Source organism: Colletotrichum tamarilloi, assembly GCF_030869305.1.
Source record: "Colletotrichum tamarilloi strain Tom-12 chromosome Unknown Scaffold_2.1, whole genome shotgun sequence".
Lineage (NCBI taxonomy): Eukaryota > Fungi > Ascomycota > Sordariomycetes > Glomerellales > Glomerellaceae > Colletotrichum > Colletotrichum tamarilloi.
The window spans coordinates 226180-240712 of NW_026849385.1; the positions used below are offsets into that span (position 1 = coordinate 226180).

Sequence of the window (14533 nt, forward strand, 5' to 3'; positions counted from 1 at the left end):
GAAGGTAAACAACGAGCGCTTCGACCATTTTACCCCGTCGAACCCCCCCATAATCCACACGTTAATCACCCCCGACCTCAGCAGGACCCGACACGACCCTTACAAGTTACAACCTAGCTCTTCAGCCCAGCTATCGTTGCCGTTATCACCACCGCATCCATCTAACTGCCCCTCCAAAACCGTCACCCTTTCAAAGTACTTTCCACTACCACTACTAAAGGACAATCTGCCCTGCATTCACTGCAATTCTTCTACAAAGGCATCATTGCAATCGATTCCCTAGAGTCGCCAAGTCTGCGCGATTCATTTGATACCCCTTTTGATTAACTTTAACCCCATTTCAATCACTAAATAATGTCGGGCGCAAACTCGTGGTTGGCGAGGCAGCGGAAGAGCGACCTCGTCGAGATTGCCGAGCTGACCGGACTTACTGGGTGAGCATTTGCCTCTTTTTTTCTACGGACGCGACGACTTTCTGCAGCTGTGACGGCTTTCTTGTTGCTCTGCAAGTCAGATTCGAGCTATGGGTGCGCTGCTGTCGCGTCGGTTGCGACTGACGTCAAAGCTGATTGAAGCGCGTCGAGCTGTCGCAGAGAGGCCCACGATGCTATTCAGACCACGTAAAAAAAGCTAATAACGCGCTGCTTTCAGGTACGAGAATCAGAAAAAGGCCGACTTGGAAGTCACCCTCGATGAATACCTCGCCGAGAACACGATCCAGTTCTCCCAAAACCCCAAGCTTGCAGGCTACTACACCAGTCGCTCCAAGGCTGCCGGCTCACCCGTCAAGAGGGAGGCTCCCTTGACCGATCTCGTCAAGTCCACGCGCCGCAGGGCGACGAGAGCCATCGAGGAGCTCCAGCCCGAGCCCGAGCCAGAGTAAGCCATACCTGCCACTCCTCTACGCGATGCGCCTCAGAGGTCATCTAGATCCCTGAATCGCGACTAACACGCGTCACAGAAGAGCCGAATCCTCAAGCCCGGAGCCTGCCTTCTCCACCGCACTGGCGACGCGAACTCCCGCCCGCAACCTCTCTCTTGCGAGCCGCATTCCTCTGCCCGCGACGCCCGCTGATGTTGCTGAGGCCGTCGACCGTCACACTGTCGCTCTGCGCGAGCGCGCGACGGAACTCTACGACCAGTCTGGCATCCAGGAGGGCACCCAAGCTGTGCGCTCCTCCCTGTCAACCGTCACGTCGGTGCTGTTCACCGTGGCCGCGTTCGAGGCGTGGAACTTGAGAGCAGAGGTCTTGCCCCTCCGCTACGCCTTCACCATCCCCGCGATCCCGGCCCTGGGCACCAACTTCTACCCCGTTTACGTACCTGACGCGTTCTTGTTCGTGACCTCGTCCTTCTGGTCGCCTGTCACGCTTTGGACCCTCACTTCTGTCCTTATTCCCTCCTTATTTGGGTACTTCTACAATCTGAGCGCGGCGAGCCATCCCCAGCCTCGCGGCCGCAAGTCGTCGACCGTTGAGTACAACGTCGACCCCTTGGTCTTCAGCATCGTCAAGGCTCTGAGCTCGTTCGTTGTTTACGCCCAAAAGGTCAACTTTGGCGGCTGGATCAACGAAAACTCGATCGACCGCATCAATGGTGCTCTGTATGGAGAGTGGAAGGGCATCTTGACTGGGGCTGCCATCACCGGGCTTGTAAGCCTCTACGACGCCGTGCTGAAGAAATAGGAGCCATCTGCTCGGAACACGACACTTTCTCGAGCTCCTCGAGCACATGGGACTCCTTCCAGCAGTCCGCGGCGCACGAGGGGAAGAAATACACGGAAGCTTCGCAATCGTACTGTTTGAACCCTCGCATTGCGCTAAATCAGGCGCTTTTCTTCTTTCTTTCTCGTCACTCAATGGCGGCGTTCTGGGCGTTCCATCGGCGTCATACGTGGCTCTTTTGGCTGATACCTTTTTCAAATTTGCGAGTGAGATGCTCATGACGATGGCCAACATCGCCTCTGGTTTCCGGAGAACACTGGCCCCTTGGACTGGTTCGGCAGATTTCTTGCTAGAGCGGTGGCCTTCGTTCAGGAGACTGGGCGCGACTTGTCCGGTTATTGTTCTTGTGGGATTGGAATCTTGTTGCCTGTTTCTACAATTATAGTGTGATTCAGTTCTAGCGGTTATGGGTATTGGTGGATGGGCGGCAGAGTTTCCCTCTTGGCGAGACGCATGTCGACAGATTCTTACATCTTGGATCTGGGAGGGTGGGCGCTAAGACTGCTCTGGGTGTTTTGCCCTTGTGGAAGTCACGAGAGATGACCTGAGGAAATATACTGCTTTTGAAGTTCTACCCCATTTCACTTTGCCTGCGCTTTACTCTTTGCTTGGCTGACAGTGTCTGGTCCGCAACGTGAATGGCGAAACAGAATTTAACCATGGACAGCTAAGGCACTGAAGCACGACACACGATGCTAGTCTTTGAAGGGAACAATAGCGGGGTGAATCCCTTGTGTTTGTATGGCTCTGATCATAGTGCCCAGAGCCGACCTCTGCCTTGGTCCGTTCCTACGTGTTGTAGCCTTTGCTAGCCAATGAGAAGGGGAACGGCAGAGAGATAGGATAATTAGTCGAGCAGAGCCATCAGATGTATGATATCAGCTCAAAATTGCACGACCTCGACAGCCACTCTCACCAATGACACCTAGAGGGCAACTGACTACTCGATATCATGGAGGGCAGTCTTCACCTGCTGACTACCAACCTAGTACTGCCCAAGGGAGCATGGATTTCTGCGCGACTGCACCACAGCAAAACCACAGCAAAACCACAGCAAAACCACAGCAAAACCACCTAAAATTCTTAGAATTGGGTAGTCATGTGGCAAACGCTCCTAATTATTTGCTTCCGGTAGTGAAAGACTACCTGGTACACCAGACGACTGTACTCATGATAGATGTTCCGCTTTGATGACGGGCATATGTGTGCTCCCCCACGCGCTTACATAAGATACGTTCAAACACCCGGACCATCCCGGCAGCCGGCCAGCCAATAAAAACGCCGCTAATGCAATTAGCGAGAAAAGAGGCGAAAACCATCAACGCTCGTCGACAACGTCAACCATCTTTCCCGAAAAGAGAGCCCCCCCGACCGTCTGCCTTTGAAAGTCGTCCTCCGCCGGCCGCCCCTCCCCGCGATAAACCCTCTCCACTCCTCATCAACTCAGTTTCTCCCGAAGAGGAATCGAACCAACTCGGATCACCAAGATGCTTTCCTCCACGAGGACAGCGGCCTCATTGGCCCTGCGAGGTAAGCTCTCCCCCGAGTCGTCGTCGTCTCCGGTCTACCGAGGAACCGGGACCGCAATCACCACACCACCAATCTCCCTTCGCGGGCTATCCAATTGCGCGGCTACCCGGACGATATCCCCCGAGACCCTGTCATCAATCGCCAAGGAGACAATGGATGTGTCTCGCGGTCTCAACTGGAGCTCTTTTCGCAATGGGGAGGAAAGAGAAAGCCGAAACATTTGACTGACCTCAATTGGCCACTATAGCGAAGCCCACCGCGTCCATCACCCCCTTCAGAATCGCCGCCGCCTCGATCTCCTCCTCGTCACGAAAGGACGCCAGCCCCGCCGCTGCGCACTCGACCGGCCTCATCAAGAAGGAGCGCAAGGAAGTGCCCCTGGTTAGCCAGGAGGGCACCAAGGGTGTTTTGCAATATGCTCTGTACGGCCCCCTGTGTCCGCCCTGTTCCTCCTCATCATGAAACCACGCCCGATATCGATCAAAAGGAGCTCTTCTCCCAATGGCAGTAGACACTAATCAAGCAATTCGTCTCACAGCACCTCCCTCGACGTAATAACGAACTGGGCTCGTCAGTCCTCCCTCTGGCCCATGACCTTCGGTCTCGCCTGCTGCGCCGTCGAGATGATGCACCTCTCCACCCCCCGCTACGATCAGGATCGTCTCGGAATCATTTTCCGTGCCTCCCCCCGCCAGTCCGACGTGATGATCGTCGCCGGCACCCTCACCAACAAGATGGCCCCCGCCCTGCGCCAAGTCTACGACCAGATGCCCGAGCCCCGCTGGGTCATCTCCATGGGCTCCTGCGCCAACGGCGGCGGCTACTACCACTACTCGTACTCCGTCGTCCGTGGCTGCGACCGCGTCGTCCCCGTCGACGTCTATGTCCCCGGCTGCCCCCCTACCTCCGAGGCCCTCATGTACGGCATCTTCCAGCTTCAGCGCAAGATGCGCAACACCAAGATCACCCGCATGTGGTACCGCAAGTAGATTCGCTGCCTCGTTGCAAAACTTCTCTGCGTTTTGGAGAGTTGGGGAAAACGAGAGGACGGAGAACGGATCACGGACTGAAAACGAGTCGGAGAGAATATCGAGACGGCGTGGCCAAAGGTGGGTGGTACTTTTTTGTTGGACCGCACATCCAGTAAAAGAGAGGCAATTGGCGGTCCAGTAGAGGAGGAAAATGCCGAGGCCCGGAAAGAAGAGATTGAGGTACACCAGGCACGTCGGGGCCCTTTCATAACGGCAAGACTTGGGCTTCATGTTTTCTTTTGTATGCGGTTGCGTGCGTGGGCGTGGCTATGTACATATGCGGAGGTTTTCATCCGCAAACGATCGCGGTCGTGTAGATTACAAGTTCTGCCATCATTTCAAAACCATGTTTAACTAATTTCGCAGCCCTGTGTCGTGAGATGATCCCACCTTGGTGTGTATTGATGCCAGAGGGGAGGCTTCAGATTCAGATAAGAATAGGACGCAAAGTCGGCTCATCGACAGCCATTGCGTTACCGAGTTTCGTGGCTCTGCGACGTTGGCCGTCATCAATACTTTCTTTTTGCTCTCTTGTGAAGGTTGCCTTAGGTCTGTTCTTCCACACCTATATTCAGGCCAAAGTAGACACTCTTTATCAGTCCAGAGCTTAGCAGAGAAAGACAGACACAGACACGCGCAGTGGCACTCTCAAATGAGGTATGTATGTATATAAACTATATATCTGATGCGGATATCGCACTGGAGTTGTGATGCCCGAGAATAATCAAATGCGCCCGTCATCCCTTTGCTTAGCTTTCCTGTCTCTTGCCCTCGGAAGGCCCTGGTCGTTCGAGCATCTCTCTCTCTCTCTCTCTCTCTCTCTTCCTCTCCTCCCCGAGGCGGTAAATTAAGTCCCTCCTTGCTGCGGACTCACTTCGCAGACATCTAAGGTTATCGATGCAAATTTGCCACACCCAAGGAGCTTTTTGGTACAACACAGTTTCCCCTTCGACAACTCTGCTCGTACTTTGCCACATTTCGACTCGAGTCGCTTCGTCTCGTCATCACTTTCCACTACCCCGCCGCATATAGAAAGAAGAAGAATCAGAGGTTTATTCCAAGTATCCCTACCGCACGCCGAACATCCGAATGAATTTGATGCTGTGAAATCATACTAGCAGTAGCTTCGAACCGAGCCCACCCCAACGTGTACTGGATGCAATGTGCTTCGCGCATGCTCTCCTCACATACAGCGGTGAAGATCCAGCCACTACGTGGCGAAGGCTCGTGCTTTCATCGTCCTTTTTGCGCATGCTTAAACGCATACGCAAAGACATGAGCCCCATCGGACGTATGAGGCATCTATTCTTGACCGAAGCCCATAGTCTCTTCAACGGCAATTGTAAGCTTCTGCTGGAGCATTTCCAGACTCTTGTATGGCGGCAGGTCCAGTCGGTTGAAACTAGAACAAGGTTAGCGGTTGAACTTTAGCATGCTGCGGGTGAGAGTATCTTACCATGTGTGCGCCTTGGGAAGATTGTTAATCTCTCCAGCCTTTTCGATTGTAAATCTTCTGGGACCGTCACTTCCTTGCAAATCCTTGAAACCGTTGACCGGGATACGCGATGTACCTGTCGCGAATTGAAGTAGACGCGACTTCTGCTCTCCATCCCATGAACGAATCGTCTGCCAGAAGAACTGAATGACCTCGTCCGACTCTGTGTATCCGCGGTAATCGGTGTGCTTCTTCCAATCATCCACATCAATCTCAGCAATACCACCAATGAGCAACTCAAGTTCACGTTCATCGAAAACGTTGACCAAGTCCTGAGGGATGAGCTCGTGGAAGCCATCCTTGAAGGCTTGGAATTGCTCCGCAATACGTTTCTCGATTCTCCACTTCACCATGAGATCAACGTACTCCTTCTTGTTCTCGTTCGTGACGTCGATGTCGCGACCACCGGGAATGAGGTCCTCCACGGTCATAACGCCGAAGCGCTCGTCCTCAGTGGAGAATGTCTGTTCCAGAATTCCTCCAGAAATGTCGTTGTCAAGCATCCACTGCAGAGAGCGATGGAAGTCGGCATCCACACCTTCCATGTCGGCTAGAACGACCGACTTGCCCAGAATCATCTTGTACAGGGCTCCGATGAAGAAGGCATCGAGGAAACGACGGTGGAAAATCGCCAGACCAACAACACGACCAATGAACTTGAAGTAGTTCAAATGCTCGGGGTTGATACCGGAGTGGGGGTTGATTTGAAGGGTGTAGTTGTCGTGGGCAGAGTACTCGAACAGGCAGTAGAACGGGTTGAACATCTCGTGGGAGAGAAGGAAGAAGAATTCTCTGGACAGACCACCATAATCCAAACCATCCTCACCATCGAATTTGATCATGAGACGCTTCTTCAAATCAGTAGCAGACTGCCGAGTGATTTCTGCAAAGGAGTCCTCAAAGATATGAGACCGCCGCACCTTGATGTGGCACTGTCCGGAAAGGATGCGCATCGCAGGTTGCGAGCGGAAGTAAATGAGTTTCCTTCTGAAGTCGCGCTTGTACTGCGGTACGTTCTGATCCAGGGATGACGGCAAACGAGGGTCGTCCCACGTTGTTGTCTTTGTGTTGTGGTCCACGAAATACACTCGAGCAGTGTTCGTGAGACGCATCTCCCAACCACTTGGCAGAGGTCCCAATTGAGAGACGGGTTGTTGCTGGATGGTGCCGTTCTGGGCATTCTGGCCTCCATACATACGGATGTACTGCTGGCGGCGGGGGTCAACCCAGGTAGTCGTACGAGTGTTGTGGTCCACGAAGTACGGGCGACCTTCTGGAGTCCATCTCTGTTCCCAACCAGGCGGCAGCTCGCCAGTGCCCGGACTCGTTGCTCCAGTGTGCATCATCGTAGCGTTGTTTGCGCTTTGAGCGGCTGCTTGCTGAGCTTGCAAAGTCGGGGAGCTCGCGCCGGTTCGATCCTCGGGGAGGGTTCGGTTCTGGTGTCTCTGGCGCTCTACTTGAGTTGCGGCTTCACGATCGTTCCTCTGTTCCACAGCCCCCGCAACGGTCGGTCTGTTCCAACTCGTGGTTCTGGTGTTGTGATCAACATAATATGTGCGGCCAAGGTTATCCTCTCGGCGTTCCCAGCCGGCCGGCAAGCGCCCTTGCGCATCCTCGAAGGGGCTCAGTGTGCTAGAGTTGCGTGCCGGAGGCGGGCCACCATTGGCGGCCGGAGGGGGACCGGTGGAAGTCATACTCGCAGGTCGGTGCGGCAGGTTTACTTGAGAACCAGGAGCTGGGCCGCCATTCGGAACACCCATGGCCGAGCCCGGTCTAGCGTCAGCCGCCGGGGCCGAGAGCGTCGAAAGGCTGGACCCTTGGGCAGGCGGGACGAGTGAGGGACGGCTTGATGATGCTTGCCCGGCCCGCGCGGGTGTGGTGAGGTTTGTTGACAGGTTTACGATCAGCTTGCCGTGCACAACTAAGTTATCGGTCGACTTCTTGAGGTCTCGCGTGAGCATTTGATCTGTGGGGCGCCGCATTTGTCAGTCAAGTCTGGCGACAACGCGAGCAGGAATGCGGCAAAAGAGTGTTACCATCAGCGTCCGGTGCCAGCTCAATCACATCGCCAATCCTAACGTTGATTACGCCAAGGAAACCTTGGTCCTTCTTCTTGAACTTCTTCTGGTCAAATACCTGAACCGCGAGAATGGTGTCTTCGTTCACGTTGCTAAATGATGTCAGAGGGAGGTTTTCGCCGCGATGAACATTTTGAGGACTACAACATACAGGTCGAAGCTCTCGTTCCAGTATGGGTTCAAAGTTCGTTTCTGTGCACTCGTAGTCTTGGTCTGGTCTCCGTTGACGGTGATGACGGCGAAGGGATCCGGAAACCCTGTTTTTCATGTTAATGGTTTGTTCCAACGAAACGGAAGAGGGTGAGGGCGTACGGAAGACATCTCGCTTGTACAAGCCATCGGCGGCGATGACTGCGTTGAAGTTAGTATTGATGGTCGTTGCGCGGAGGATCAACTTGGGGACGACGAACTCGTTACTCGGAGGTTGGGCTTGCGGCTACAGACAGCAGAGTTAGCTCCCGTGATTTGTTCAGTGTTGGTGACGTCCAGATGGCAGCGTCCACGGACTAATGGAAAGAGACCAGATGCGTTACTTACTTGGGCTGCCCGGCATCATTGCGGGAGGAACTCATTTCGTCGCGGGATAGCCAGCGACAACGGTGTCGACTCCCAAAATATCTGGCGTGCTCAGATCAAGGTCGTTCGTTCTTGGAACAGATGAGGGGTTAGGCGGACGTTTCGTGGATGACGTTTGGAAAGTGACCGGTCGCGGCGATATGGCGGAAAAGATTGTCGACGACAATCGGGACCGGAATACAGCAAAGGATGCTTTTGCTGGTGAGAGGTAGCGTAGTGCGGATTGGCGTTGACGACGACGACGACAAGGACGACGGCGAAAGGCAGAGCTGAGGCTGTGCAGTGCTGTGCAGTGCAGAAAAGCCCCCCGCTTCAACGAGCCAAGTGGGCTGGGTTTTTGGGGGCCTTGGAGTTCCCTTCGGGGGTGCGGCGGATGATAAGGTGACGCGGCGGGCGGGAAGACCGAGCAAGGCTAAGAAAGCAGCGGAGGAACAGTGAGGATACTGGCGAGATCGAATCGAACCAGCGATGCAGTAGACTTTGTTGGCCGTCTCTGTATCAATCTATCTCCGGAGGGCGACAAAAGGTCGACCGGTGGGATTCGATGGGAGGGAGTTTGAAGGTTGGAAGAGACAGGATGGAGCGAATTTGGTGTTTTGGCAAGGTAAGTCAGCCAGTCGCCCCCGTCTGAGCGCTTGTCAAACGGTACGGAGTACGTGTGTGCGAGTGGATTTTGTCTCCGGTCGGAAGTTCGCAGCAGAGGAAAGAAGGTTGTTAGGCGTGATGCGGGAGGTGAGGTATGCGGTGGGTAGGAGGAAGTGTCAGGTTCAGCGCTATCTGACTCTGAGAGGTGCTCTAGTATGCGGCGTGCGGCGTGCGATGAGCCTGTGCTTCCATCAGCTTTCACCCTTGATGACCTCAGCAGGGTGGCAGACGGGAGCAGTGATTACGGCACCTGCAGCAGCGCTAACAGCGACGCAGCTGTAGTGGCAGGGCAGTGACGTCCACTGTATCCGTAGGTAAGGCAGGTCAATAGGTACCTTAAGGTAAGCTGGCGTGGCTGGTAAGGTCAGATACTGATGGTGAGCATAGGATGAGGTGAGTGTCCTGGACGATTCCCAGCTCGGTTCGACATGGAGAGCCAAGGAACCTGGAAGTGCGGATGGCGAATCCCACTTGTTAGCACTTGGCGGGGCCCAGAGGTCACTGTGGGGTACCACGGAAAGCGGGCAAAACCTCTCGGCGGTGGTCGGGTTGTATCCACAATTCGAGACCCACCTCAACTCACTTCTGGTGAGCACCTCGAGAGAAGTGTAAGTATTCTTCACCCATGAACCTCACCAAGATCAACTGCATCTCATAAGAAGTTGATTGCGCTTCAATAACTCGTAGACATCCCATGGCTTTGGTGATGCCATGGCATTTCTTGGGAAGATGTGTCAGCAGATTCTGACCGGAGGGCTGTCTGACAAAATGAAACGACAGATGAATGTGAGATACAAGTGTACATGACGTCTCAGCCCAGACTGATTGACGATGGACATACCTTAGTTAAGCGCTCCATCTCTCGACTTATCTTGCTTACCACAGCAGCTTTGCCATGACATCTGGAAGTTGCGAACAGCTCTATCTCCTTCATGAGACATGTATCGTCGGTATAGTGACTGCGTTCTCCATCTGTCCGTATATCATACATTGTCTCATTCGCCACTCTTCTATCCTGTCTTCTTACCAGGTATATACAGCATCCAGCTTGAGCTACAGTTCGGGACTGGAATATGGATGTGAAGCAAGTACCTCACCTTAACTCTCTTGCAAGTACCTCGCCAAGAACAACGAATGGCAACGCAGAGAGGAGAAATGGAAATCAAAACAAACCAGAACCGAGTGACAGGGCCTCCAGCTTTTCCTAAATTTCTAAACGCTGTTCCCAATGGTGTTTCGGATGCCCATGGCCGTCAGAAAGCTGCCAATCCCACGCGCCCCCTGCCTGCCTTTTGCCTGTACCTGCGGTGCTGCGGTGCCCTGGCTGACTGGCATGGCCAAGTCTTTTCACCCTTGCCCCGTACTTTACCCAGTCGAGTCCCGTCGAGCTGGGGGCTCGAGAGAGTCGAGAGAACGACCTAACAACCTGCCGCTCGGTACGGATCCCTGCCGACCTCACCTGTACCCTGACCCGCGCCGCCGTGCTAACAGTTGGGACTGAGGGAGGGAGGGAAGGGGTGCCCGAAAGGCTTGGGAGGCCCCTCAGTTCGGGCCGTAGACACTGCCAGACACAGCAGACAGAGAGTCTAGAACCTGACCAAGCGATTGTATGAGCAGATGCCACTTTTTACATAATCTCTCGTGGCGATTTTGAAATCAGTATCATCAACAAGAAGTTTCTGCTCTTGTTTCTTCGCCTTCGAGTTTTCCCGCGGATAGGAGAATGTTTGAATTCGTAGTCTGTATTTCTCATTGTCTGCTCTCGAAAGGAACTTTTCTCGAGAATCTCTCGCTAGAAGCACGAACCTACCGGGACGCGAGAAAGCAGAAACGGCGCATTGTTGCTCGTCCCATCCCACCACCAACCCCCGGCTCCCCGAACCTCATGCGCTACGGCCACCCTCTCTTTCTCACCTCTCTGTGTCTTCCGTCTCTCTATCTCTATCTCTCGCTTCTTGCCTGTGTCTCTCCATCATACAGTAACCTACTCATTCAAGATCCTCTCAAGCATAATAGCTCAATTCATCAGCGCCATCTTCCCTAATGCTGGCTTTCCGAGGATTGCCTCAAGCTGGAGGGGGCATATTCGTTAGTGCCCCGGCACGTCCAGTCCGTTCCCCCCCTCATCCCTCTCGACGGTCCAACCGTCACATCCATCCACATCCCTTCTTTTTGCTTCGGCGCGAAAGCACAGTGAACAAGAAGCGGCATAGGGTATACCATAAATAAACAAGAGACCAGCCCAAACACAGTCGTCTGCCCAAAAGTTCCCATCCAATCACCTCCCGCCTATGTCCCAATTCTTTTCCTTTGGGAAAGGACAAAAACAAGGGGAGGGGGGACCTTGCAATCCAATCGCTGCCGCGGGACCATGGGGGAATATACTGGGCAGAGAGAGAGGTAGAGAAGGGATCTCACGGCATCGCAACCGACAGAGTCCAGCAAGCACGTGCCACAGAGACGCTTCGCTTTCTGCTGATTCCCACAACCAATCTTTTGTGCGGGGAGAACACCCTCTTGCCCTTCCTCTTCCAGGGCAGTCTTGCGTGTGTCTTCATGGACAGGTTAATTCCCAATGTTCGATTGAGGCCCCCTCGAAACCCACTGGGGACAGCCACTTCCGTGTGTCAGCTCGCGCGGGAGGGAGGGATGGATGCTTAGGAGCCCGTCCTGAGGCGGGCAACTGTGCGCCCGGGTCGGGCGGCGTCGTGGGTCACCTGCGGAAGGACGGCACCACTAGGCTTGTCCGCCCGTCTCGTCTTGTTGATGTTCCGGCTCCATGGTTTTCACATGACTTGTCACTTGGCAGTCGGTATTCATGACGTATAGGTTTCTCCTCCTATACAGGAGAGTTTGGACATCGTGATCCTACACATGTTCATGTTCAATTGAATGCCGGTTGCTCGGCCTTTGGGTTTTAAAGAAACATTGTAGAGCGACTGTTGGCAAAGGCGTCATCTCATTCCGGGCATTTCCCAGCAGAAGCTATATTAAGTGGTCAGAACATGCTAGGATAAACTCAAAGAGACAGGTACGTTTCGTAGTTCACTTGAATGTTATGCGAAGAGCTATCTGGGGGGAAAGAGCGTTCCTCAGCACCTGTGATAGTTTCAGAAAGGATTTCGTTTTTTTTGATTTCCCACAGATGTACGATGATAAATCCACGCGCTCTGCAGACTTAATGAAGGAAAGACATTGTCAGGATTTCTCGAATCAAGAACCAGAACCTGGAGCAATTTCGACCCAAAGAAGTCGAAGAACAGGAACGTACGTCTCTACTTCTACAGCAGCGTAGTCCATGTATCTACACAGACACATCTCTCTCCTCACTGATACATCACAGCGTCCCAACACCCGGTTCCGATTAACTGCGGTGGATATATGTGCCTTTTCACGAAGTCCGGCCCAGCATGTGATATCTGCTGGCCCAGATCGCAATGAGTCTCTTGGTTGGCGTCATGTTCCTGTTCATCACATTCGGCCACCGCTGCCTGTAACAACCAAATCACGCATCGATCTACAAACTGTCATTCCACGGGTGTTACTCTTTGTCCAAAATTGTACTCTGAGATGCGGTGATTCATCCATCGAAATTGAAATACTCGTCGACTGAATGTAAAAGCCTGACCAATCCCTGAACGCCATATCGAATCTTTCTCCTTTCCCTACCGTCCTGTATGTTACAATCGAAGCAATGAATCGCGTCGCACCCTCTCATCCGGGCTACTAGACATAAGCGAGTCCTCGGGAGGCGTCACTCTGCCTAATGCCTAATAAGGGGTGTATCCTCCTCTGCCCCGGCCGCGGTAGCCTCCACGGTAGCCACCGCGAGGCGGGAAACCACCACGGCCGCCAAAGCCGCCGCGACCTCCTCTCCCGCCGCCACGACCGCGGCCGCGAGACATGCCGGGGATATTGGTGCGCTTGGGGACGACCTTGAGGTTGCGGCCCTTGAAGACGCTCTCGTTGAGGACCAGGGCCTGGGCAACGAGGCTGGGCTCGGTGAACTCGACGTAGGCATATCTGTAGTGCAAAGCGCATGTTAGTCTCTGAGCCATTTTTCGGGCGCGTTTCTCGGGTGGGCTTCCGTAACGTACCCCTTGGGCTGTCCAGTGAACTTGTCCAACAAAATGGTGACGCGGTTGATAGAGCCACAGCTCTGGAAGTGAGCTTGAATCTCCTCGGGTGAGGCAGAGTAGTCGACATTGCCGACAAAGATACTGCGGCTGTCGATATCCTCCTTGTTCTCTGAAAGTTCCCGGCTCTGTTGGTCGAGGCTGGCTTGCATTTCGCGCAACTTGGCGGCCTCCTCTTCCATCTCGGCTACCCGCCTCTTCATCGCAGAGATCTCCTCCTACGGTCTTCTGTCAGTTTAACCTCCTCTTATCTGCGAAAGCCAGTGATGAATCTAGGCTCTTTGCGCACCTCATCGTGGCCATCTTCCTCGCCGACGCTGTTGTTCTCGACGTTGTGGTCCTCCACAGGGGTATCCTCGGGCTTGACGTCCGCCATGGCTATAAGATTGGGCAGTCGTTGTTGGTTTTGTGACGGCTCTGGATAGGATAGGCTATTAGCTATCGATGCTAGAAGAGAGAAGGGAGAAATGGTGCGACAAGGCAGACGCGCCCTTTTTTAAGGCGACCGCAGCCTCGGGAGGGGTCCGCTCGCTCAAAGCTGTTCGCGCACACAAAGAGTTTTAGTTGGGGCGGGAAATACTCACAGCTGTAACGACCGCAATTGACAAGCTCAGATCCTGAGCTGATTTGATGCAGCAGCTTGCGCAAGGGCTGGACGAGACAGGAGCTGAAGATTGAGGTAGACGTAGTGAAGGTATCCAGGAATTCTGATGCCAATGGGTAGGGGGAAAATCCACGGTTTAGCCGGACGCTCCGATAAGAGATAAGAGCTCCGACCTCAAGCTTTCGTCAACAGACTCGGAGCTACAAACGCATGCCCGGTTCCTTCAAACGATTGAGGAATGCTTTGCAGATGTTGCAAACTCAAAGATGAAGGCAAACTTCTAGTTTCTGCTTCAAAGTGCCTAAGGTGACGTAGGAAGGTACAACGGGCGAGCAAAGTCATGACCGGTCAACCCGGGAAAGCACCTTGTCTAGCGGGATTCCGGAGCTACCTAGCTGTGCCCGCCGCTGGCCACGTAGATACCTTCCAAGATTCTTTCCTCTGGAGTAAGATACGGATATTGATAGTTCCACGTACATGAAGGGCAGCCTTTTATACTTTTTGGTGACAGTTCTAATCAAGACAGATTTGATCCGTGAGGTACTCTACTCATAGGCACACCTCGCGCTGGTCTCATCCGAAGGCTCCATTCCAGCCTACTCTTGATGTCGTGGTCTGGGACATCCGGCGGATGACTTTGGGAAACGAGACATTCTGGTGAGTGTTGCCCGTCGATGGATTCTTGATCGACCAGCGAAACAAAGGAACGTATCC

The 14533-nt window shown here is 53.7% G+C and overlaps 6 protein-coding genes across 6 annotated transcripts; 3 read left to right on the top strand and 3 right to left on the bottom strand.

The window, feature by feature from the left end:
* Positions 1 to 354: 354 nt before the first annotated feature.
* Positions 355 to 1685, top strand: CTAM01_00712 (uncharacterized protein; the record flags this gene model as incomplete). Its single annotated transcript, XM_060516760.1, has 3 exons — positions 355 to 434; positions 652 to 879; positions 962 to 1685. 3 exons carry the CDS (start codon positions 355 to 357, stop codon positions 1683 to 1685), a joined length of 1032 nt encoding a protein of 343 aa, XP_060388222.1.
* A 1526-nt stretch (positions 1686 to 3211) lies between these two features.
* Positions 3212 to 4243, top strand: CTAM01_00713 (NADH-quinone oxidoreductase; the record flags this gene model as incomplete). The annotated part of the gene is made up of 3 exons (XM_060516761.1): positions 3212 to 3254; positions 3502 to 3676; positions 3793 to 4243. The coding sequence occupies 3 exons, from the start codon at positions 3212 to 3214 to the stop codon at positions 4241 to 4243; spliced, it is 669 nt and encodes a 222-aa protein (XP_060388223.1).
* Positions 4244 to 5587: 1344 nt separating this feature from the next.
* CTAM01_00714 (HECT-domain-containing protein) lies at positions 5588 to 8430 on the bottom strand (the record flags this gene model as incomplete). Its single annotated transcript, XM_060516762.1, has 7 exons — positions 5588 to 5687; positions 5742 to 7746; positions 7817 to 7950; positions 8010 to 8115; positions 8171 to 8209; positions 8269 to 8294; positions 8396 to 8430. 7 exons carry the CDS (start codon positions 8428 to 8430, stop codon positions 5588 to 5590), a joined length of 2445 nt encoding a protein of 814 aa, XP_060388224.1.
* Positions 8431 to 9270: 840 nt separating this feature from the next.
* CTAM01_00715 (uncharacterized protein) lies at positions 9271 to 9675 on the bottom strand (the record flags this gene model as incomplete). Its single annotated transcript, XM_060516763.1, has 1 exon — positions 9271 to 9675. A coding segment is annotated over one exon (405 nt), but the record flags the coding sequence as incomplete, so codon positions are not given.
* A 2702-nt stretch (positions 9676 to 12377) lies between these two features.
* CTAM01_00716 (uncharacterized protein) lies at positions 12378 to 12692 on the top strand (the record flags this gene model as incomplete). Its single annotated transcript, XM_060516764.1, has 1 exon — positions 12378 to 12692. One exon carries the CDS (start codon positions 12378 to 12380, stop codon positions 12690 to 12692), a length of 315 nt encoding a protein of 104 aa, XP_060388226.1.
* A 157-nt stretch (positions 12693 to 12849) lies between these two features.
* CTAM01_00717 (RNA recognition domain-containing protein) lies at positions 12850 to 13591 on the bottom strand (the record flags this gene model as incomplete). Its single annotated transcript, XM_060516765.1, has 3 exons — positions 12850 to 13102; positions 13177 to 13433; positions 13505 to 13591. 3 exons carry the CDS (start codon positions 13589 to 13591, stop codon positions 12850 to 12852), a joined length of 597 nt encoding a protein of 198 aa, XP_060388227.1.
* Between the last annotated feature and the right edge of the window lie 942 nt (positions 13592 to 14533).